This window comes from Borostomias antarcticus, assembly GCF_949987555.1.
Source record: "Borostomias antarcticus genome assembly, chromosome: 28".
In the NCBI taxonomy this organism is placed as follows: domain Eukaryota; kingdom Metazoa; phylum Chordata; class Actinopteri; order Stomiiformes; family Stomiidae; genus Borostomias; species Borostomias antarcticus.
In genome coordinates, this window is record NC_140261.1 from 1,044,168 (window position 1) to 1,069,108 (window position 24,941).

At 51.5% G+C, this 24,941-nt stretch overlaps 2 protein-coding genes across 2 annotated transcripts; both read left to right on the forward strand.

Annotated features, from left to right (window-relative positions):
* The first annotated feature begins 122 nt into the window (after positions 1-122).
* On the forward strand, positions 123-11,137 carry LOC311326502 (protein FAM53C-like). Its single transcript, XM_084459403.1, has 5 exons — positions 123-149; positions 4,247-4,483; positions 4,668-4,728; positions 5,217-6,034; positions 10,380-11,137. The coding sequence occupies exons 2-5, from the start codon at positions 4,403-4,405 to the stop codon at positions 10,635-10,637; spliced, it is 1,218 nt and encodes a 405-aa protein (XP_084315529.1). The 5' UTR covers positions 123-149; positions 4,247-4,402; the 3' UTR covers positions 10,638-11,137.
* Positions 11,138-12,754: 1,617 nt separating this feature from the next.
* ctbp1l (C-terminal binding protein 1-like) lies at positions 12,755-23,594 on the forward strand. The gene is made up of 11 exons (XM_084459452.1): positions 12,755-12,814; positions 14,184-14,232; positions 14,612-14,766; positions 19,750-19,904; positions 20,350-20,494; positions 20,677-20,883; positions 21,194-21,408; positions 21,578-21,708; positions 21,841-21,968; positions 22,721-22,841; positions 23,056-23,594. Exons 3-11 carry the CDS (start codon positions 14,709-14,711, stop codon positions 23,237-23,239), a joined length of 1,344 nt encoding a protein of 447 aa, XP_084315578.1. The 5' UTR covers positions 12,755-12,814; positions 14,184-14,232; positions 14,612-14,708; the 3' UTR covers positions 23,240-23,594.
* The last annotated feature ends 1,347 nt before the right edge of the window (positions 23,595-24,941 follow it).

A 24,941-nucleotide genomic window follows, 5' to 3' on the forward strand; every position in this document is an offset into this window, starting at 1 on the left:
TTTCACGTTTTTTCCAAAAAACGACGAATTTAAAAAAATCCCGTTCCCCCCCTCCTCCCGTCTCTAATGGTTCAGTCCAGAGCCTATAAAGCGCGTGCGGGGCAGAGCGCGCCCCCGTGCAGCTGGTTGCTAGGAGACCCGGAGAGCAGGTAATACGTGATGCACACATCGGTCTCCTAAAAACAAGATAACTAAAGTTAAAATAACCATTCCGTTGTGTACGTAGTTGCAGATACACCCTTTAAAGACTGAAGACATGACATGGTTAGCTTATAGCTAATAACTTTAGATGACAAGTAAAGAACCACAACCCAGTTGAGCAGCTAGCTACGTTAACACAGCTTCCATAACGTTACTAGCTAGCTAAAGTTATTAGCTATAAGCTAACCATGTCATGTCATGACTTCATGATAATTCTTTCATTATACATTAGCTTTAGCAACCAACAACTTTAGCTAGCTAGTAACGTTATGGAAGCTGTGTTAACGTAGCTAGCTGCTCAACTGGGTTGTGGTTCTGAACCAGCTAGCTGCTCAACTGGGTTGTGTTTCTAACTGGGTTGTGTTTCTAACTGGGTTGTGTTTCTAACTGGGTTGTGGTTCTAACTGGGTTGTGGTTCTAACTGGGTTGTGGTTCTAACTGGGTTGTGTTTCTAACTGGGTTGTGTTTCTAACTGGGTTGTGTTTCTAACTGGGTTGTGTTTCTAACTGGGTTGTGTTTGTGAACCTAGCTGCTCAACTGGGTTGTGTTTCTTTACTTGTCATCTTTAGTGCTAGCTAGTCTAGCTGACTGGGCTGTTTAACCAGCACTAGTTCTGTAGCTAGCTGGTCTGTTCTCACTGGTTCTGCTGAGGACTTGCTAGCCAGGGTTTCCTAGAAGATGCAATAAAGTGAGCTAGCCTAGCTAACCACCCAGCTACCCAGACAGTCATGTCCCAAGCCAGCCAGGCTGCTAGCAAAGTCTCAACCATCTGCTTCCACTGTCAGACACCCCAGACTGCTAGCTAGCACATACAACGAGCTAACATGAGCTAGCCAACACCAGTTAGGAAGCTAACCAGGCATAGTGCTGCATACAGCAGGGTCTGGGCTGACTTAGATGGTCATAAACTCAATGAAAACTTGTAATCTAACGTTAGCTACGTAGCTTCTCATGTAATCTAACTTACTTAGATGGTCATAAACGCAATGAAAACTTCTCATGTAATCTAATGTTAGCTACGTAGCTGGTTTGTTGAGTGAGCTAGTCTGGTAGGCTAGCCAGTAGTTCTGCTCACTGCATTTCTTAAGAGTCACTTTAACTATCTTAACAGTTCACTAGCTCTGTTTCAACCATATGATGGCACACCTGGAGTCACCAGAGACTTTGCTAGGTAGTTGCATCTGTTTTATGTGTCTTGATCTTGCCACATGGAAGGCCCTGGTGCAAGCTAACATGGCCCTAAGCACCCTACATTCAGCCCCAGGTTGAATAAGTTATAAAAACAAGTCTGGGGATGGTGTATATGGACTAAACTCGTTTTCTTTAGAGCAGAAAGAGACCCTAGACATGGTCATTGATATAATGATGGATGGATCGATAGATGGATAGATAGATGATCCCCCTAGGGGGACATTTGGTGTTTCAGCGGTGAGAAAATACAGCAGGGCTGGAAAAGAGAACATAAAAAAGCATAAAAGAGGAGAAACAGGCACTCTATACATCCATATGTACAGCAAGATGTAAGTAAGCACGATATGTAATGATAGATATGACAACATATTGGTAGCTGTTTCAGTTGTTAGGGTTATACAGTAGCAATTCCGTTATAGTTTATTATAGAGGTGCTCACTTGTCAGTTGTAGATCTGCTCTGAGCAGTGCAAAGGTTGAAGAGTTCACAGATTAATGTAACTGGGCCAGTGTAAGTTTGTTCCACAGGGTGTGTATGAGTTCAATAATGATTGCATCTGTTGTAAGGGTGATTGACTGTTATTTGCATAAAAAATGGCGAAGAATGGAATGTGTCAGTGAACATGGGGAACCTGGTTTTATTCCTTCTCATGGCTGGGACTCACTGGCACATAGTGGCGTTCAGTTCTACGTTTTGTAGTTTTCTTTGTTCCTGGCAATTTTTAAGCTCCTTTGAGCCCCGCTGTCCAGTTTCTTTGCCCTCTTTTGTGTTCTTTGCAGAGCAACGGTGGTATGCCTTCACCTCCATCCCTCCCTCTCCCCCCAGCCCTCCATTTCACACATGACCCCAACCTCTCCCTCCCCCCTCCCCTCCCCCCTCCCCTCCCCCCTCCCCTCCCCCCTCCCCTCTCCCTCTCCCCCCTCCCCTCTCCCTCTCCCCCCTCCCCTCTCCCTCTCCCCTCTCCCTCTCCCCCCTCCCCTCTCCCTCTCCCCTCTCCCTCTCCCCTCTCCCCTCTCCCTCTCCCCTCTCCCTCTCCCCTCTCCCCTCTCCCCCCTCCCCTCTCCCTCTCCCCCCTACCCTCTCCCTCTCCCCTCTCCCTCTCCCCCCTCCCCTCTCCCTCTCCCCTCTCCCTCTCCCCTCTCCCCTCTCCCTCTCCCCTCTCCCTCTCCCCTCTCCCCTCTCCCCCCTCCCCTCTCCCTCTCCCCCCTCCCCTCTCCCTCTCCCCTCTCCCTCTCCCCCCTCCCCTCTCCCTCTCCCCTCTCCCTCTCCCCCCTCCCCTCTCCCTCCCCCCTCTCCCTCTCCCCCCTCCCCTCTCCCTCTCCCCTCTCCCCCCTCCCCTCTCCCTCTCCCCTCTCCCTCTCCCCCCTCCCCTCTCCCTCTCCCCTCTCCCTCTCCCCCCTCCCCTCTCCCTCTCCCCCCTCCCCTCTCCCTCTCCCCTCTCCCTCTCCCCCCTCCCCTCTCCCTCTCCCCTCTCCCTCTCCCCCCTCCCCTCTCCCTCTCCCCCCTCCTCTCTCCCTCTCCCCCCTCCCCTCTCCCTCTCCCCCCTCCCCTCTCCCTCCCCCTCCCCCCCTCCTCTCTCCCTCCCCCCTCCTCGCTCCCTCTCCCCCCTCCCCTCTCCCTCTCCCCCCTCCCCTCTCCCTCTCCCCTCCTCTCTCCCTCCCCCCTCCTCTCTCCCTCTCCCCCCTCCTCTCTCCCTCCCCCCTCCTCTCTCCCTCTCTCCCCTCCCCTCTCCCTCTCTCTCCCTCTCCCCCCTCCCCTCTCCCTCTCCCCCCTCCTCTCTCCCTCTCCCCCCTCCTCTCTCCCTCCCCCCCTCCTCTCTCCCTCCCCCCCTCCTCTCTCCCTCCCCCCCTCCTCTCTCCCTCCCCCCTCCTCTCTCCCTCTCTCCCCTCCTCTCTCCCTCTCTCCCCTCCTCTCTCCCTCTCTCCCCCCCTCCCCTCTCCCACCCTCCCCTCTCCCTCCCCCTCCCCCCTCCCCCTCTCCCTCCCCCCTCCTCTCCCTCCCTCCTCCTCCTCCCCTCTCCCTCCCCCCTCCTCTCCCTCCCTCCTCCTCCCCTCTCCCTCTCCCCCCTCCCCTCTCCCTCCCTCCTCCTCCTCCCCTCTCCCTCCCCTCTCTCCCTCCCCCCGCCTCCCTCCCCCCCCTCCTCTCTCCCTCCTCCCCTCTCCCTCCCCCCTCCTCTCTCCCCCCCCTCCTCTCTACCCCCCCTCCTCTCTCCCTCCCCCCTCTCTCCCTCCCCCCTCCTCTCTCCCTCTCCCCCCTCCCCTCTCCCTCCCCCCCTCCTCTCTCCCTCCCCCCTCCTCTCTCCCTCTCCCCCCTCCCCTCTCCCTCTTTTGATTAGGTTATAGGCCTCTATGTTGTGGTATTCTATTCCCCCGATATCAAACTTATGGAGGTAGCTGCACACTCATAGCTCCGATGCAATCATTTGACATCAAATAAATAAATAAACATTTGCCTTCATGAGGTTGATCACAATCATGCCTTTGGATCTGTGCTTTCTAATTCTTCCTTTCTGATTCTTATTATCCTGTGAGAGGACCGTGCGCATGTACACAATGTTGAGAAATTGAAATAAAGTTGTTTTATTTGCGTATTGGTCTGTGTGAGTGTCATGCATCAACATCAGCATCCTGTCTCATAGCTTTGTGTGTGGTCTGGTATGTTTGCAACACTATCGTTAGGCCTTCACTTAATGACTACGACATCTGACTACATTTACATTTTGGTTTGTCACTTCTCCAAGAGATGTTCTAGGCTCATAATTGTCAGTGTGAAGCTGGGACATTTACAGAAGTTCATTACCCTAGTTGATTGACTCACATCTGTCTCCTCACTGTCTTTCTCTGTCCCTCACTAGATGATGATGATGATGATGATGGTTGTGTCTCAGTGAGTACTCGTGGAGTCAGGCTGGCTGGTTGAGGTGCAGAGGGGACACCCCAAACCTGCCAGGGTTCTGACCGCACAGCGCACCCCCGTACCTTCCGTTATCTTCCTCCCCGGAGGAGTCGTCATGGTGACGCTCATCACCGAGCAGCTCCGCAAGCAGAGTTTGGAGGAGACCTCGTATCGCAGGGCTTTCTCCCTCAATGTGGTGAGTGAGACGCACACACACACACACACACACACACACACACACACACACACACACACACACACACCACAAGTACAACTGTTCTCATACACACACACACCACAAGTACAACTGTTCTCATATAAGCCTGCTTTTCTGAAGCGGTTAGTTTGTACCCTTGTTGTGGGTTTCATCTGTGTTTCAGTCGTTGCCGGAGGTGGGTGCCAGCCCTACCGTCTCCTGGAGCGGCTATGGGTTTACTCCAGGTAAGCACCTGTTCACTGACCTCTGACCTCTGGAAGACAGCCTTATGATAGATGGGGCTGGGTATCGAGTCGAATTTCAAGATTCGATTCCGATTCACAAGGTTCAGAATCGATTATCGCGACTCGATTTCGATTCAATATGGATTCGGTTAGTGTTAAAACCTGTTTTTTTTTTTTTAAGCTGGAACCTTAATTACATGACTGCCAAGTTATGCAACACATCAATACTAGGGCTGGGTATCGATACTGATTTTCAAAAATGAATGAATTAATGAACTATTCATTCCTTCATTTATTCATTCATTCTTTAAATAAAAGATCGATTTTGGGATTCATGAATCGATTCTGAATCATTTGAATCAGAATCGATGAATCGATTTTTTAAACCCAGCCCTAATGATGGAAACTGAGAGCTCCAGCTTGTCACCTTTTTATGGCTTTTATTTAGTGTTGTGGATCTTTCATGGTTTTGTTCTCTCCTCTCCCAGAGAGCAGTTGGTCAGTATTCCCACCCTCCAAGGCCCACCTGCAGGACGTCCCCTCTGTCCTGGACCCCCTGCCCTCCCCCCTCTCTTCCAGAGGTCCCTTCTACAGACCCCCTGTCCCCAGCACCTCGGAGACGGACCTCTCCCCCCAGAGCTCCCCTCCCCCGCCCCCTCCGCCCCCCAAACGCCACTGCCGCTCCCTCTCTGTCCCCGAAGACCTCTCCCGCTGCCGCACCCCGTGGCGTCCCAGCGCCTCCAAGATCTGGACCCCCGTGAAACGGCGCTGCCACAGCGGAGGGGCGGCGGCCGGCCTGGGGTCCGCCCTCCACCGAGGCCCCAGCTCTTCCCTCACCTCCTCCTCGCTGCACTCCTCCTCCAGCCCCACCTTCTTCAGCCTGGCCCTTTCTTCCGACTCCCCCCTGCCCTGGACCTTCCTGTGGGATCCCTGGGACCCGTCCCGGGGGCGCTGCACCTCCTTTTTCCCCACCCCCTCCTCCTGCTCCTCCTCCCCCGTCCCTCTGGGCTCCTCCTCCTCTCGGCCCCTCCTGCAGCGCCGCTTCTCCCTCTCCCCCGTGCTCATCCAGCGGGCCTCCCCTGCCGCTCCGCCTCTCTCCCCTCGCTGCCCTGGCGGGGAGGCCCTGGCCCCCTCCCCCTCCTCCTCCTGCAGCACCCCCACCTCCTCCAGGAGAGTCCCCCGCCCCGCCCTCCCTCGCTGCCACTCCCAGCCCTGCGACATGCGGAAGCCGCGGCTGAAGAGGCGCCACGACTCGGACACGCTGCCCTGCTCCAGGCCCGGCCTGGACTTCAGCAAGATGACCCAGGTGAGGATGGGACGGTCAGCCCAACAGCCCTGGGTCCGCTAGCTCGCTACACTGGCGAGCAGTGTTGGGAGTAATGCCTTACTGTAACGCCACTACTTTTGGCAGTAACTAGTACTGTAACAAAATTACTTTTCGAATTAAAATAAGTTAGTTACTGAAATTACTTTCTATATGCCGTAATTAGTAAAGTAACTGTTACTTTTGAAAGAATTAACTAGTAACTGTAACTAGTTAATAATTTTCAGTGACTTGCCCAAGACTTGACAAGTAAGTTTAAATAAAAGCACAGTCGTGTCTGTCCTGATTAAGCGTGCTCTGTGTTTATCAGGAGACTGGTCCAGGCTGCTACTGGCTGTCTGCTCAGTACGACCAATCAGAAGCCTCTCTGGCCCTGGTCCAGGCTGCTACTGGCTGTCTGCTCAGTACGACCAATCAAAAGCCTCTCTGGCCCATGCTCAGTTTAGCTCAGAATGTTCCGGGCTAGCTAGTCAGCTTCTTTTCATCTGCTTTTCAGAGAAGCAGGAGGGTCTGGCCCTCGTACCTGATCCGCCCCATCTTTTTTTTTTTCCCTCATGGTTTAAAGATTACTCATATCCTACTCAAGTAGCCAACTTCGTCGTTATACCAACTTCTGGTATGAAAAATGACCCAAGAACAAGTTTTTAACTTAAGTACAGTAGCTCTTTTGAAACTCTTTTAAAGTACTGGGAGTGACTTTTTTTTAAGAAAGTAATGGGAATGTTTGCATTTGAAAAGGAAGAAAGAAAATGCGTGTACAGTCGGTGTTCTTTTAATGTAGGATTTTCAACAAGCCAATTTTTTGATTGATTTGATTGACTGAAGATTGTAATCATTCATCTTACCTCAACATGTTTCTGCAAGTTTGAGGCAAAGAGTTTTTAATGGCCGCCACCTCGTTGCGTGATGACGCTTGCCTTACCGGTGCTTGAATGTGATTGGTCATTCAAGTGCGGCCAGGGCATCATCTTTCATCGTCGTTAAGACAGGGTCTCGTCTGCCTCAAGCACGTCTTTCTCTTTGCGCCACAATTTAATTTGTTTTCTTTCTTATGTACCAGCTACTCGGATAGTGTGCACAGCTGAGATTAATTTGACTTTCTATTGATTGATCACTGACTAAACCACATAACCAGGGAATGATATTGTTATGCAGAGCATACTATGTAACGGATGATTAAAAATAGTACTAATACTTTCTTCAAAACATGCTTAAGTAAAGTTTTTAATTTAATATACTCCCAGAAGTACAGAGACAAGCTATAAGGCTCAATCCCCAACCTTCCCCTTTCCCCTCTCTTGCCTCCCCCCTCCCCCCCCCCGAATCTGCCTTTCCCCCCACAGACTGTGTTTATGTTGGGATCATTGGTGAGAAAAAGTGGGCCTCTGGTTCTCCTGTACTACCTCCCCTCTGAGGCAGAACTGATCTCACATTCCTCCCCCTGCCAGACTGGACCTGGCTGGTTTGGGTTCAGGCCCTGGGTGTGGTGTTGGTACTGGCTCGCTACTCGGCCTCCCCACGCTGACCTAGTGTGTGTTTTTGGGCTGACCCTTGCATTCCTCTGTGTCCGGGGCCGCCAATGACTGCCTGTCCGTGCCCAATGTGCAGAGCCTTCCTCCAGGTCTTCAACCAGAACAGCTGTCTATATTCAACTACTCAGAATGGGCGCTTTGCAACGCTGCTCACTCAGCCTGACTTCCCGGACCTCTCCATTCTGTAGCGTGTTGGTTTCTCTTTCCAACTGAGTTTTTATGGCCTACTGTACAACAGGGCGTGGGGAACTGTGCCATGTGTGGGGGCATGGCACAGTCGCAGGCTGTGCCGCTGCAATCTTAAGTGGCGTAAGATGGTGGGGTTTATGAAATGGCCGCCCACCTAGTCTAGTGAAGAGCCAGCGATTAAGTAACTACATGCTCTGGAGCTGGTAATTGCATGGGTCTGTCTGTGCAAATCATTTGCTGCCGATTTGCATATACCCATTTCATGGCAGTGTGTGTGAGAAATTCTGGTGGGGTCAGGGTAGGGTTAGGGGGTGGGGGGGGGGGGTTAAAAGGCGCCGTCTCTCTGAACATTATGCACAACCTCATGGGGTTCTTGTGGGTTATGAATGCATGTCTTCCATTGGTGTGACTGGTTGTGGTGAATGATTTCTTCATACAGTGCATCCGGAAAGTATTCATATCCCTCAGAATCTGTTTATTGCCGTGCAGTTTTACAACGAACTAGGAATTTGCTTTTTGTCGCGGTGCATAATATTGAGACGACATTGAACAGGGACGAGACGGGACAGTGCGACGACAAGACGAGGGCGAGTACAAAATGCTAGTGCAAAAAAAAAAAGGGATTAGCTAAGAAAAAGGACAATATACAAAAAGTAGTGCAGTCAGTATGTACAGTATACATACGTATATGAGAGTATACAGAGTGCAATGTGTAAGTGAGTCTGTATATGTGTGTGTGAGTGTGTGTGTGCGGCGTTATGTGCGAAGGCGGCGTGTACTCTACATACTATACATAATATTCTACATACATTCAGATCATGTGCAAGTGTCTCAACTGTCTCAACATGTGCATATGTATTCACGGCCTTTACCCAATACTTGGTTGAAGCACCTTTGGCAGCGATTACAGCCTCAAAGTCTTCTTGATTATGATGCTTCAAGCTTGGCACACCCATTTTTGGGCAGTTTCTCCCATTCTTCTTTGCAGATCCTGTCAAGCTCCATCAGGTTGGATGGGGAGCGTTGGTGCACGGCCATTTTCAGATCTCCAGAGATGTTCAATTGGGTTTAAGTCTGAGCTCTGGCTGGGCCACTCAAAGACATTCACAGACTTGTCCCGAAGCCACTCCTTTGTTATCTTGGCTTTGTGCTTAGGGTCGTTGTCCAGTTGGAAAGTGAACCTTCGTCCCAGTCTCAGGTCCAGAGCGCTCTGGAGCAGGTTTTCATCAAGGATCTCTTGTCTATGGCTGTGTGCATATTTCCTTCTATCCTGACTAGTCTCCCAGTTCCTGCTGATCAATAACATCACCACAGATCAATGCTGCCACCACCATGCTTCCCTGTAGGGATGGTACTGGCCAGGTGATGATACCACCATGCTTCCCTGTAGGGATGGTACTGGCCAGGTGATGATACCACCATGCTTCACTGTAGGGATGGTACTGGCCAGGTGATGATACCACCATGCTTCCCTGTAGGGATGGTTCTGGCCAGGTGATGATACCACCATGCTTCACTGTAGGGATGGTACTGGCCAGGTGATGATACCACCATGCTTCACTGTAGGGATGGTACTGGCCAGGTGATGAGCGGTGTAGGGATGGTACTGGCCAGGTGATGAGCAGTGTAGGGATGGTTCTGGCCAGGTGATGAGCGGTGCCTGGTTTCCTCCAGACATGTCGCTTGGCATTCAGGCCTATGAGTTCAATCTTGGTTTCACCAGACCAGAGAATCTTGTTGGTTTCACCAGACCAGAGAATCTTGTTTCTCATGGTCAGAGTCCTTTAGGTGTCTTTTGGTGAACTCCCAGCAGGCTGTCATGCGCCTTTTACTGAGGAGTGGCTTCCATCTGGCCACTCCCATAAAGGCCTGATTGGTGGAGTGCTGCAGAGATGGTTGTCCTTCTGGAAGGTTCTCCCATCTCCACAGAGGAATGCTCGAGCTCTGTCAGTGACCATCGGGTTCTTGGTCACCTCCCCAACCAAGGCCCTTCTCTCCTGATTGGTCAGTTTGGCGGGGTGGCCAGCTCTAAGAGAGTCCTGGTGGGTCCAAACCTCCATTTACGAACGATGGAGACCACTGTGCTCGCTGGGACCTTCAATGCAGACATTTTTTGTACCCTCCCCAGATCTGTGCCTCAATACAAACTCGTGTCTTTTTTACAGACAATTCCTTTGACTTCATAACTTGGTTTGTGCTCTGACACACTGTCAACTGTGGGACTTTATAGACAGGTGTGTGCCTTTCAAAATCATGTCCAAACAATTGAATTTACCACAGGTGGACTCCAATCAAGTTTTAGAATCATCTCAAGGATGACGGGATGCACCTGAGCTCAAATTTGAACATCATATCAAAGGGAGTGAATACTTGGGTACATGTGATATTTTAGCTTTTTTATAACACCTTTGCAAAAAAAAATGTAAACCTTTTTCACTTTATCATTATGGGGTATTGTGTGTACAATTGAGGAAAAAAAATTGAACGATCAATTTTGGAATAAGGCTGTAGCATAAAAGGTGTGAAACGTGAAGCAATATGAATACTTTCCGGATGCACTGTATGAACACTGCTTTATTTGTGGTGTTGTATTCCCTCTCCCGCAGATTGGCAGTGGGGCGTCCCTGGCCTGTGGGTGGGTTCCATGCCTGGGTCCGGAACCTTCTCTCGGGGACCTGAGAGGAGGAGCCTTCTCCCCTGCAGAGTTCATGGGGAGGACCAGCATCGGGCCGCTCAGCGAGAGTGAAGAGGAGGAGGAGGAGGAGGAGGAGGATGTGAAGGGTGGAGTGCTGGAGGATGGACTGCAGAATGTTTTTCAGAGAGACTGCACAGAACTAGACTTGAACCTCATAGAGGAGAACTGAGTTCCTGCACACTATGACCTACTGCATTCATCACCACCTCTATATCCAGAACACACACACACACCCTAGGCAAGGCCCTCAAGAACCCGCTGCCTTCCTAAAGGACCACGCTAGGGGACCTTCTGATCGCCATAGCGACCATATATCCTCTATGGGTAAATAAACATACCCAAAATGTTTAATTAGATTCAAGTGAACACATTATTTTTTGGTTCATAATTGACGCTTTCCATTGATAATGGGAGACTGTACCACTACTGTTCTTAAACTAGTCCTGCAGGCCGATTGTGAAAGACACTCCTGTAGACGGATACATTCCAGAGTGTGGAAAGCACCAGACGTTACACACACAAGCCCGACCTGAGCGTTACACACACAAGCCCGACCTGAGCGTTACACACACAAGCCCGACCTGAGCAGAGCAGACGTTACACACACAAGCACGACCTGAGCACCAGACGTTACACACACAAGCCCGACCTGAGCGTTACACACACAAGCCCGACCTGAGCAGAGCAGAATGCACCTCTGCTTTTATGGGTGTACTTTAGTCATGCGTTTGATTTGGCCCGGAGAAATAGCCCCACTTCACTAGAAACAAACCCTGAGGACTTCATGTGCTTTTCTCCTCGCTAGCAAATCTCGTGCACAGTTCCTGCGTGTGTGTGCTGGGAGGAATACAGCACCTCAGTTGCTTGAACAAATGATTCATTTCATTCATTGTCAAGACCAGCCACATCAATGATTGGATGAGATCAATATTGTACATTGATCATCCATGCCTGGCTGCGCCTCTTATTCATAGCTCTTTCTGGTCGGATCCTTTTCAAATGCTGACATTCTTTTCTTGGCTTTGTTTGCTTTGTTTATCAGCGCAAGCTGCTGTAGGTGTAGGTGGAAATGGAAAATGGTTGCTCTTTCTCTGCCATTCTTGTGCAACTAGTTTGCTAGCTTTAGCTATTTGTCTGCCTACCTGCCCAGCCTTGTGGAAGACTGGTCATGTGCAATGAGTGCACAGGCTGAGTGCTCCCGCCCACACAGGTAGGTAGGATGACGGGCAGGTGGGTCATCCAATCATTTCAACCGTGAAACGATTGGACAGACTTATACAGTCCTGCGACTTCCACAGATTTTTTTTAAATTTGTGTCAGCATTTTATTTATCGATTGCTGTCGGGATGTAAAGAGAAATGCAAAGAAATGCAAAAAAATAAGTGCTTCTGAGCCAAATCGCCTATCCCACCTTTAAGCTGAGATTGTTGAATGAGTTATTGAACTTCACTGGTTTTTCATTTCCTCTGGCTCTCCGTAGTTATAATTCAGTTACTAATGAATGGGCAACCATCAACCTGCACTGTAATAGATTTTTTTAATATGTACTGAATCAATGCTGCAGTTGGATCCTAATAGGGTACAATGTGATAATGTACTGTACAGTGGTTACATGTGTCAACCATTATTGTGTGTGTGTGTGAGAGTGTGTGTGAAGAAGCCAGTAGCGACAGGTGCAGAGGACTGGAGGCCTTTCACAAGATCATTTTTATTCCTGTATGTTTTCAACATGGGAAAACTTCCCCTTACACAATTTGTGTACAAATAAAGTTTATTAGAGAATAATTTTTCAAGAAAACAATGTATTCTGTCTCTTTATTCAAATGATTGTCACAGGTTGTACTTTGTAAATGAATCATACAGTACATTAAATTATAGGTCTAAGGATTTCTAGAACATTGAGCACTTATGGGCTATGGTGACATCTGGTGGTTGACGCCAACTGAGAATTCAAATCAAAAAGGACATGTTTTTCCTTGGATTATGTATCCAGGACACATGAGAAACAATGCATACAAAGCTGTGACAACAATACATCTAGTAGACTAGACATGCCAGCTGACTGATCAAACTATAATCACTATTTCACATGACTAGTCAGGTATTTGAGAGACATATATAATGTCACACTTTCATCTGTGGTAGAGCAGCACCCTGTCATTCCGCCCTGGAAGGTGAGGGCGCTGCTCTGTCATGCTCCAGCCCTCTGGTCCTCTCCCCAGGCCTGACCCCCCGTGAACCTGCCACTTCCTCTGGTTCAGATCCATGGAGAGAGAGAGGGAGAGAGAGAGAGGGAAGACCACCGACACACGCACACTGGCTCCACACGAAAACACCAAACTCGGGGTAAATACTCCTCCCTACTTTGTGCATGATTTGGACGCCAAAGTAGCATTAATGCATGCGTAACCCGTGCGTAAGGACTGATCCACGGTTCCCTTTCTACTACAGGATCTCAGATAATTCAGATATTCACATAGTAGCGCCACTCGCTGATAGCGAATAGGACGCAACGGGCTGCCTGCCTCTCCCACGCAGCATGCTAAGCTAAGCTAAGCTAGGCTAAGCTAAGCTAGTCTAGGAAACCTGTCTGCTCCCACGCAGCATGCTAAGCTAAGCTAGGCTAAGCTAGGCTATGAAACCTGTCTGCTCCCACGCAGCATGCTAAGCTAAGCTAGGCTAGGAAACCTGTCTGCTCCCACGCAGCATGCTAAGCTAAGCTAGGCTAGGAAACTGACGCATAGTGTTTTTTAAAAACCAACTATTTCCCCCCCTAACGTGAGAAACGAGCTCGATAGGATTCCCCTGTGATTTAACTCGGTTTAATAATCGTTTATTTGTTCGAGACGGTTGGCTATCTCCCTTAGGAACAGATCAAAATAGTGTTTATACGGCCTGTTAGCATAATGGTGGCTAGTTAGCCGCATGCTAACTGCTAAGCTAACGCTACCGCTCACCGGTGTGGAGCTAGCTAGCTGGTTATGGTTAGCATGGCTAACGCTAACTTGTTGTAACGGTAACGTAGCTAAGCTAGTTAGCTAGGCATACTAACTTATACTAGCTGGATTTGAAGAAGCTTAGCTTATAATTACACATGTTTTATACATTATATATATCTGTTTCGATTTTACTTTAAAGTTTGAAAGGGAAACGTTGCTCATTGTAAAGTTATTAGCTAGCTAAAGTTACACTAGCTATTTACGAGCCAGGCAACGTTAATGAATGGATTGTAATGATAGGTAGGTATCTAGTTCACTTTACTGACTATATGACTATATCTGAATTATATCCAGAGTATTGATGTGTGTTTGTGTGTTTAGCCTGTAGAAGGACTGTGGTGGATGTTGAAACCATTCTGTAGTGGGTTAGGGTTAGTGAGCTAGACTTGCTAAGTGACTGTCTCTCTGACTGGTCTCTCCCCTGACTGGTCTCTCCTCTGACTGGTCTCTGTCTGGCTCTCTGACTGGTCTCTGTCTGTCTCTCTGACTGGTCTCTGTCTGTCTCTCTGACTGGTCTCTGTCTCTCTGACTGGTCTCTGTCTGTCTCTCTGACTGGTCTCTGTCTCTCCTCTGACTGGTCTCTGTCTCTCTGACTGGTCTCTGTCTCTCTGACTGGTCTCTGTCTGTCTCTCTGACTGGTCTCTATCTGTCTCTCTGACTGGTCTCTCTCTCTCTGACTGGTCTCTCTCTCTCTGACTGGTCTCTTGTGTTTACAGGTCCATCTTGTCATCTTAAAACTCAGAGACTGACAGGATTGTCTTTCTGGTGAGTCCTCACTAACGTATAGAATGGATAATGTTAGATCCTAGCATGCTTACTAGCCTGCTTTGCCAGTATGAAGTGCACTAATATGAACAGTATGAAGTGCACTAGTACACACTAGGTGTTTAAATCACGCCTAAAAACTCACTCATATTCTTTGGCGTTTTCCTGACATGGCCTAAGAGACTTGTCCTTGTTCATGTGACATACTGCGTATGTTTTACTATGTGTTCTTTGTGTGTTATTGTTGTTTGTCTTGTACAGCACTTTGGTCAACTTTGTTGTTTTTAAATGTGCTCTATAAATAAAATGGTATGGTATGGTACACACCCCATTGTTAAATGGCATGTTAAATGGAGCTAACGTGTGTTTGTGTTTGCAGGTGTAATTGACTGGGCTGGTAGATCCTGGTGTGCTTCTGAAGGGGTTCTGTTCTGTTTGGTTCGTTTCTACTCTGTCCTGGGTTGGACCGCCAGTCTATGGCTCTGATGGACAAACACAAAGTCAAGCGGCAGAGACTGGACCGCATCTGTGAGGGTAAGGAGGCATGTCTTTATGTACAGTACACACACACACACACACTGTAAAATCACACACACACACACACACACTGTAAAATAGAGTTGACGTTTTCACGATACATGAAAATATTCTATCTGGACAAGTATCACTGTGTTGTTGTTGTTATTATTCATATTTTATTATTGTAATTGTATTATAACACACGTCGCTTTGATCAGAAATTATTTAATTGCATATACATTGCAATATTTATGTAGTCTGCAGCATTATTTCTACTTCATTAAGGTTTTGACTGTATTGGACTGCCATATTTAAAACAAAAAGAAAAAAATCAGCTGTATAAGTGTTATTATTTCATGGGTACATCACTACGTGATTAGTGACGGTTGTTGGTGTGCGGGGGAACTAGGTGACTCAGGGTTAGGGAAAGGGACGGTTAGTGAGCGGAGCACAATGCCTTATCTGACTTCCCCTTCCTGTCTGGGGGAGTGCGGGGGGTATCTGTGAGAGAGGATGCCAAGGTACCGGCCCCTGAAGGGGATGTACGGAGGGCTGTTGGTCGAGGCTACATAGACTAGAGGACCATTACAGCATGACATGATAAGGCTTCGGCGCGCTGAAAATGTCTTGTTTTTGACTTCTGGAAATACACATGGCAGAGAAGACCCAACTCCCATTTCCATTTGCACAGAAAGTCCCGTTTAAAATAATTATACGGAGAATTCTTTCCATCTGTGAGTCAGTTGAGTTAGTTGAGTTGTGATGAAGCTAAGATGGAGGGAACGGTCTGATCTTGCGAGAGTCCCTGGAGAGGAGAGGGAGTGAGGGAGAGGACGGGGTGAAGGGTCGTGGCCGTGGCTACAGGGAAACAGGCCAGCTGTCTCTTTAAAAAACAACAACAGCCCAACCGCCCCCAGCGTCAGCCCCCGCTATGCTAATGAGGTTAGTGCTGGTTGGCCGGCCCTCAATGGAGCCGCCTGTGATTGGAGGCTGGTTGTGGGGGAGGGGCTGGGTGTGGATGACAGCTGGGAACCAGCCAGCCAAGAACAGTCTGACACAGAGAGAGAGAGAGAGAGAGAAAATAAAAGCGATAGAGGGAGAGAGCGAGGCGCGAGAGTGAGAGAGAGGAAGACAGGCTGGCAGACTTCATAATGCAAGGTTAGGCCCGGTTTGCATATGTGTGTGTGTTTGAACGGTGTTTGTGAAGCAGTGTGGGGCGATACGGGGTTTGGGTGTGGTGCACTGCTGCCGAGTGGACTGCAGTTTCCTTTCTGCTCCGAGCTTATGTGTCCTTATAGGAATTGAGTAACCGTGTATACGTGTGTGTGTGTGTGTGTGTCTGTGTGTGTGTGTGTGTGTGTCTGGCCGAGGCTGGGTGGAGTAGCTACCACTGCTGAATTATCACCAAACCCTGCCCCTCCCCCCTCACCTCTCCCTTACCACTCCCTCGCTCTCTTTCTCTCTCCCTCTCACTCTCTCTCAGTCCTCCGAGCGGCCGAGGCAGAGAACAGAGAAAGGAGGAGGAGGAGGGAGGGAGAAGGAGGGAGGGAGGGAGAATGAATGAAGCGCTGAATGAATTGCATTGTGCGCGGCCATGCTTGTGTTCTGTAGGCCTTGAGTACGCCAGCGTCCTCTACTCAAATGACTGCATTTGTGTGTGCGTGTGAGCGTGTGTGTGTGTGTGTGTGTGCATTCTTCAAATGTGGCTTTGTCAAGCTATATGAATCTTATTTGGATTTCTATGAGTAAGATTATGGAATATGCTCAAGTATTTTAGCGGGCTAGCAGATTGATGACGTTATGGCACCCTCGTGTGCACGAGCGAGCGTGCGTGCGCCGAGATTGAGAAATGCTCCGACGTCACAGGAAGTGTTCACAAATATTTGTCTTCCACCCCCCTACTTCCAGCCCTGTCCCTCTCTCTCTCCCCCCCACCTTCTCCCTACAACACAGATGGCGTGCGTTCGCGCGCCCGTGTGTGTGTCTGTCTCTGCATGCGTCCTGTCCTTCGCTACGTCCAAGTGAATGTTCTAGTGAGAGTGACCCCCCCCCCCTTCACCCTAGACATACACACCTGTCATGCAGGGTGGGAAGCAGCGCGCGTGTGTGTGTGCGCGCGAGGGTCTGCGCGTGTGTGTCGTGAAGAAAGGCTCCGATCCGGTGTGTGTTACAGTGCCGTGCGTGTGAGAGAGCGTGAGGGTGAAAGCCAGCCAGTCTACGAGCCGGTGTGAGATCGGTCTTAAAGCTGCAATATGTAAGATGCTCATCCGATTTTTAAACGTCTCTATATCGCTCTGAAAATCGAGAGGAATCTCTGTGAAAACCGCGTCATATCACGCCGCTCTATGGCTCCGCCAGAGCAACTCGCGGCGTCGGAGAACTGAAGGGAGCTTAAGGGGGGAAAAAAGCATGTTGGATCTGAGGATGCTTCCTCCTATAGAGACACGGACACACCTGGTTCAGAGCTTCTCCGTGTGCTGAGATTCAGCCGGGCGTGGCGGTCCCGTCTCCCAACGAGGGAATTTGGGTCACGGCTGCGTGAGCTCCCAGCTACTCCTCCCACATCCTGTAACCTTGACCTCTCCTCCCCCCGCCATCACACGCCTCCACCCCTGTCCCCCGATACCAACTACTGTACCCCTCCACCCTTCTACTGTACCCCTCCACCCTTCTACTGTACCCTCCACCCTTCTACTGTACCCCTCCACCCTTCTACCCTTCTACTGTACCCTCCACCCTTCTACTGTACCCTCCACCCTTCTACTGTACCCTCCACCCTTCTACCCTTCTACTGTACCCCTCCACCCTTCTACTGTACCCTCCACCCTTCTACTGTACCCCTCCACCCTTCTACTGTACCCTCCACTCTTCTACTGTACCCTCCACTCTTCTACTGTACCCCTCCACCCTTCTACTGTACCCTCCACCGTCAGCATCTTGGATATTGTTGTATTGCATGTGGGGGTCGTGTCGGTGCGTAGCGAGCGCTGTCTGGGCCATAAGCTCTGCTCTGATGCTTTGACTGCTGCATATCGAGCTACAGCCACAACTACCCCCACCACACTACCCCCACCACACTACCCCCACCACACTACCCCCACCACACTACCCCCACCACACTACCCCCACCCCACTACCCCTGCCTCGCCTGCCCCCGCCCCACCACACTACCCCTGCCTCGCCTGCCCCCGCCCCACCACACTACCCCTGCCTCGTCTACCCCACACTACCCCCACCACACTACCCCTGCCTCGCCTGCCCCCGCCCCTCTGAGGGGATACAGCCACAACTACCCCCACCACACTACCCCTGCCTCACCTGCCCCCGCCCCTCTGAGCGGAGAGGCTCGTGGGAGTTGTAGTTTTCTCGTTGCTTGCTTTAGTGGAGTGTGCGGCGGCTTAGCGGCGTGTGACTGTAGGTAAAGGTCAAGGCAGGTTGTGTGTGTTTCCCCTGGGATGCCTTTTAGGAAAGCAAATTCCCCAGGACCCCAAAATCAGACCACCCATGTTTGCTTTAGGAAGAGGACAAAGCGTAGCACCAAGCAGCATGGCCTGCTCTTCATTTCCTGTCACTAAGGACACCTGTAGACACGCAAGGGACATTATCATTTCAGAGAATTGTGACACTAGACTTCCTTTAATGATAGCAGTCCTTTACATGGAAAGATTTTAGACGTCGACTATTGAATATTGACCGGCAGACGACTCGGGGAATGCGTTCTTACCTCCCAGACGTGCCACGTGAGCGCACGCAGGTGTGATGTCAGCACGGTCGGACGCGCGAACCGGTCAGGAAACGAGACGTGACTTTTCTTTCTCAGATTACCTCGCTAATGAATGGATGAAAAATGTAGTTGAGCGAGTTACTGTGCTCGCTAACTAGTGGGAAGGACTGTGTTGGTTGAATAGTTAGCCAGGGGACGCTTGGGCGCAAACAGGAGTGTGTATTTGTGTGTATTTATATGTGTGTTGACCTCTGTGTATTTATGTGGGTGTTTATGTGTGTATTAACCTGTGTGTACTTGTGTGTGTATTTGTGGGGACTACAGATGGAAATTAGCCCTGTGCTAAATCCAGCACTTTTATGCTTTTAATCATGGACTCATGCTTGAGGTGTCTTATCAATGTGCACTGTTCCGCCCAAATAAACAGTTAAAGTAAAAGTAAAAGGAATTGAGAGGTAGCCTGGGTTTGCAAATTTTAACAACTCGACGATGCGTTTCGTCATATTTCATCACATGCCTAACATGGGCAAATGGCACACACACACACACACACACACACACACACACACACACACACACACACACACACACACACACACACACAGGAGTGGGTAACTCATAAAGCCGTAGTCCAGACGGAACCAGGCAGGTGAATCACGACGCAGGCCTCTGGGAGATTGTGTTTGTTTTGAGTCCAGAGAGACGGGTCAGAACCAGGGTCAGAACCAGGGTCAGAACCAGGGTCAGAACCAGGGTCAGAACCAGGGACAGAACCAGGGACAGAACCAGGGACAGAACCAGGGACAGAACCAGGGTGACCCTACGAGCCCCCGGGGGCAGAATGTGTTTGTTGCTGTTCTTTTATCACGGCACCACTGTAGCTTCAACCAGCTCTGTCTTACCTGACAGTCTCACACAGGTCTACAACATACAGCCAGCGTGATCACCTGTGTTAACGCACTAACACATCTCTCAAGAGCTCTCTCGCGGGCACACACACACACACACACACACACACACACACACACTATAAGATCGCAACCTACTATGAGGTCAGTGCAGAGCAACACAGCTCATGCACTCAAATGTTCTAATTATTCCAACTCTGATGCCGCGCGGGCGCTCTCAGCCCACCGAAACGGAGGTGCTTACTTATCTTTAAACGTGACTTGTGACTTCCACTGGCTGCTGTGACCAACCCCCACCCCCGACACAGACTTTACACACCACAACATACATGTCTAACCAGTCCCCTCCCCCCTCCTCCCCCCCAGGCATCCGCCCCCCGATCCTGAACGGGCCGATGCACCCTCGCCCCCTGGTGGCCCTGCTGGACGGGCGGGACTGCACCGTGGAGATGCCCATCCTCAAGGACGTGGCCACCGTGGCCTTCTGCGACGCCCAGTCCACCCAGGAGATCCACGAGAAGGTAGGATACACACACACACACACACTAGGGCTGACCCCGACTACGTTTGAAGTCGAATCAGATTCGCCTGTTCAAACCGACTTAAGGGTCTCCGACTGATGATTCGACTTGTCGTCTTTCAGGGGGCGGCCCTACAGTTCACACACACACACACACACACACTCAGATCAGTGGAGATGTTTTTTTCCTGGAAGCTATGGCCACAGTTGCCGTTTGCAGTTTCATAAAGATATCTCACACACGCCAGAGGCGTTAGCTTCCTCAGACTAGCCTATTCTAGCGCGATCTGTCTGCTGCTCCCGGCCCTTCATACAGAAGCTCTTTATTCCTATAGTATAACGACCTTCGTTCCTCTGAGAGTTGCACAGTATACCCTCCCCTCTCCGCTCACCCCCCCACCCCCCTGTGACTAACGTTCCCTCGTTGACCCTGTCCCTGGACCCAGGTGCTGAACGAGGCGGTGGGGGCGCTGCTCTACCACACCATCACCCTGTCCAGAGACGACTTGGACAAGTTCAAAGGCCTCCGCGTCATCGTGCGCATCGGCAGCGGCTACGACAACGTCGACATCAAAGCCGCCGCGGAGCTGGGTAAGACGGGCCGCCCGTACACACACACACACACACACACACACGCGTGCGCTTCTTAGGGTTGTCCGTCCGATGACGAGCTCCCACACCCAGCTTCGAAAGATTCTGGCGTTCAGCTCTTAACTCACATCACCGTCTCATCGTCACTCCGCCCCCCCCCCCCCCCCCCTCCCGCCCGCCAGGCATCGCCGTGTGCAACGTGCCGGCCACATCTGTGGAGGAGACGGCCGACACCTCCCTGTGTCTGATCCTCAACCTGTACCGGCGGGTCACCTGGATGCACCAGGCGCTACGCGAGGGGACGCGCGCCTCCAGCGTGGAGCAGATCAGGGAGGTGGCCGGCGGCGCCGCCCGCATCCGAGGAGAGACGCTGGGGATCATCGGCCTGGGTGAGGAGGAGGAGGGGGGTGGGGGGGAGGGTTGAGAGGGTAGGACGAGGAGAGACGCTGGGCATCATCGGCCTGGGTGAGGAGGAGGAGGGGGAGGGTAGGACGAGGGGAACGCCCGGGGGCACATCGACGACGATAGCCATCGATATTTGGGGCAGCGGCGGATTCCGGCCTTCCCCCCGGAGCTCGGTTCTGTCGCCGCGGCCGATTTATTACCCGACCGGTGTAGTCGTCGGCTTCCTAGGATCGTTCAGCCAGATGTGAGTCCAGTTCCTAACCCCCCCCGCCCCCCCCCGTTTACCCCCTTCAGGCCGAGTGGGCCAGGCGGTGGCGCTGCGAGCCAAAGCCTTCGGCTTCGGCGTGATCTTCTACGACCCGTACCTGCCCGACGGCGTGGAGCGCTCGCTTGGCCTGCAGCGCATGGCCACCCTGCAGGACCTGCTCGTCCACTCCGACTGCGTCTCCCTTCACTGCAGCCTGAACGAACACAACCACCACCTCATCAACGACTTCACCATCAAACAGGTAGAGGGCGCCGGCGCGCACTCTCGTTTTTCCGTGTCGCGAAACCGGGGTACTCTCTCTCTCACACGCACGCACGTCTTATCTCCGTGTCTGTTCTGTGTTTCTGTGTGTGTGTGTGTGTGTGTGTGCGCGTGTGTGTGTGTGTGTGTGTGTGTGTGTGTGTGTGTAGATGCGTCAGGGGGCGTTCCTGGTGAACACGTCGAGAGGAGGTCTGGTGGATGAGAAGGCCCTCGCCCAGGCCTTGAAAGAGGGGCGGATACGAGGGGCCGCATTGGACGTCCACGAGACCGAGCCCTTCAGGTGGGTGTGAACACACACACACACACACACTCCTTCTCTCTCTCTCTCTCTCCCGCTCTCTCTCTCGCTCCTATCTTAACCGCTCGCTATAACCCCCCCTCCCTCCCTCCCTCTCTCTTGTATGTGTTGTAGTTTTTCGTCAGGCCCTCTGAAGGACGCCCCTAACCTGATCTGTACCCCTCACACATCCTGGTACAGTGAGCAGGCCTCCATCGAGGCCAGAGAGGAGGCAGCCAGGGAGGTTCGCCGTGCCATCACAGGTAACACACACACACACACACACACACACACACACACACACACACACACACACCCCGGCCCTTAACAGACGTTTCCCACAGGGTTTTGGGAGACGGTGGTGAGTGGACATCGGACCCTCTAGAAAACGTTGTACATTTTTAAAGTTCAATCTGAAACTTTCTCTGAGAGGGAAATTAAAGGAACATTGTCAGCGATTTGTGCTCTTCGAAGCAATTTAGGCATAATCACATTGATCGTATAGATATGAATGGTGACTGTGAAAAATGGCGTGCGTGCGTGTCTGTGTGTGTGTGTGTGTGTGTGTGTGTGCGTGCGTGTACAGCAGTGGGGAGGGGCTTACTGACAACGAGCGAGATGCTTTCCTGAAGCGACGGTATTGGCGTGAAACACGACGTTAAAGATATATTTGATCGTTATAAAGAACTAAATCGGATTCTGAGACGTGTACAAATATTTTGGGCTCGTTATCAAACTGTGGCGGGAAGAATTTGATCCAAGTTATTCATGGAAAAGACTGAACATCCACCTCTCCCCTTAACACACACACACACACACACACACACACACACACACACACACACACACACACCACACACACACCACACACACACCACACAAACACAGACCTCCATGATCTTTTAAGTGGTATTTCCTCACGATTCAAAGCTGCTGGAGTCTCCGTTCTACTGTCCCCATCTGTCCCCATCTGTCCCCATCTGTCCCCATCTGTCCCCATCTGTCCCCTACGCAGGTCGCATCCCAGACAGTCTGAAGAACTGTGTGAATAAGGAGTACCTGATGGCTGCCTCTCAGTGGCCCAGTATGGAGGCCGCTACTGTCCACCCTGAGCTCAACGGGGCCGCCAACTACAGGTGAGGGGTCACAGGACAGAGGTGAGGGTCACAGGTCAGAGGTGAGGGGTCAGACAGAGGTGAGGGGTCCGGCCGCTCCTGTCCAGCCTGAGCTCGACGAGGGCTGGAATCAAAGACGATGTTTATTCCTCCTGCACGTCCTCACCCTCTCCCTCTCTCTCCCTCCCTCTGGCTCAGTGTCATTGTCACTTTATCCTCTGCCTCTCTCTCCCAGGTTTCCTGCGAGTCTGATCAGCGTGGCGGCAGGGGGTCTCCCGGGGGCGGGAGCAGGGGTGGAGGGCTTGGTCTCGGCCTCCCTGGCTCACGGCATCGCGCCCGTGTCCCACCCCCCCCACGCACCGTCGCCAGGGCAACCCTCCAAGGCTGAGTCCGACAGAGACATCCCCTCCGACCAATAGCCCCGCCCCGCCCCCCCTGGCACATTCCGTCACCCCTGGAAACCAGCCCTCCTGCCCCCCCCCCCTCATCAACTTCCTCTCCATCAGGCAGATTGATGCACTGGGCTACTGGTTTGATTCAGCTCGATTCGGACTCGATCCGGGTTCGATCCAGATCACTTCGTCCCCAATTCCTCAGAACACAGTACCCAGCCCAGGAGTGACAGAACCGTCCGCAGCACCCTCGACCCTCCGGACCCCCGCCCCCCTCCATCGACCCCCCCCAGGACTCTCATCACCCCTCACCCGAAACACCCAGCGCCATCAGCAATAACTCTCTTCTCAAGGATTCAATAATTGGAGGTTGTTGTTTTGTTTTTTTTTTTTTTTTTTGGGGGGGGGGGGGGGGGGGCGGGGGGGTTCTTTAGTTTCAATTTATTTGTTTTGAGGGGGAAAAACCATCCGTTTCTTTTTTTTTTTGGCCGTTGATCTGTCCTGGTTCTCTAGGTGTTTTGTTATCGCTTTAATATCATTCGTTTTGTTTTGTTTTGAATAGCGTTTGTGAAGCGAGGCCGCGCGTCGTCTCTGCTGCCGTGATCGAGGCAGACAGGGAGGTGGACGCCTCTGTACATTTATACTGCCTGATGTTACTGCTCTTTCTCTCTCCCTTCACCCCTTCTTGCTTTCGACCCCCGGTCCCAGCGACGGGCGCGTGTCCCGGAGGAACGGACCGAACCGCAGGGGCAGTAAGTCACGGGCAGACGAATAGCGAGCGCGAGCCACGGAGGTTTTCGTGCTAGCACCTCCGCGTCGCAAGCTGACATCTGTCTCTCGTTGGCTCGCCTCCCAGTTCTCTCTCTCCCCCCCCCGTCTGTCTGCCAAAGTCTGGTCTGGTGGAGTCTGGTCGCTCCTAGGTATCCATACTGACGTCAGTGTGGAGGTGGGAGCCACGGGGCGTGTGGTTCCCTCCCAGCTCAGCTCCCCCCCACTCCCCCGTGTCTGGCTGAGCCTCGGCCCCGTGGCCCCCGGCCCCCGAAGACGCTCGGAGTTCCATTCGTCTGGCAGGGCCGTAACTCAGACCCTGTTTTTACTCAGATCCTGTTTTTACTAAGAACCCTGGTTCTCTCTCTGACACCACCCCGCCCCTCCCCTCCCCCCTCCACCCCGCCCCTCCCCCCTCCTAAGGTCCACATGTGACAACAGTTCCATATCAGGCTCATGTGGATTCAGACGTGCGTTTCATTTACTCCCCCCTCGGAGGCACGTAACATGAGCATGAACTACAACACCCACACACACTCACTACTCAGAACTACAAACACACCCACACACTCACTCCTCAGAACTACAAACACACACACAAACACTCACTACGCCGAACTACAAACACACACACACACTCACTACTCAGAACTACAAACACACACACACACTCACTACTCAGAACTACAAACACACACACACTCACTACTCAGAACTACAAACACACACACACACTCACTACTCAGAACTACAAACACACACACACTCACTACTCAGAACTACAAACACACACACACACTCACTACTCAGAGCAGCAGAATTTAGCTCTTGAACCCAGCAGTCGGTGTAATGCAGCAGTGTGCAGTGCAGGGATCTGGCCAGCAGGGGGAGCCATCTGCCTCTTGTCTGTGGCTAGTGTACCCAGAGGGAGTCTGTCAGACAGCTGGGAGGCCTGGGGGTC

What these genes read in the sequence shown, in the direction of transcription:
- LOC311326502 (XM_084459403.1), top strand. Translation starts at nt 4,403, where the DNA reads ATGGTGACGCTCATCACCGAGCAGCTCCGCAAGCAGAGTTTGGAGGAG. An exon ending in CGGCTATGGGTTTACTCCAG is followed by an intron (nt 4,729 to 5,216) that starts GTAAGCACCTGT and finishes CTCCTCTCCCAG; the next exon opens with AGAGCAGTTGGTCAGTATTC. An exon ending in ACTTCAGCAAGATGACCCAG is followed by an intron (nt 6,035 to 10,379) that starts GTGAGGATGGGA and finishes CCTCTCCCGCAG; the next exon opens with ATTGGCAGTGGGGCGTCCCT.
- ctbp1l (XM_084459452.1), top strand. Translation starts at nt 14,709, where the DNA reads ATGGCTCTGATGGACAAACACAAAGTCAAGCGGCAGAGACTGGACCGC. An exon ending in ACTGGACCGCATCTGTGAGG is followed by an intron (nt 14,767 to 19,749) that starts GTAAGGAGGCAT and finishes CCTCCCCCCCAG; the next exon opens with GCATCCGCCCCCCGATCCTG. An exon ending in CACGAGACCGAGCCCTTCAG is followed by an intron (nt 21,709 to 21,840) that starts GTGGGTGTGAAC and finishes TATGTGTTGTAG; the next exon opens with TTTTTCGTCAGGCCCTCTGA.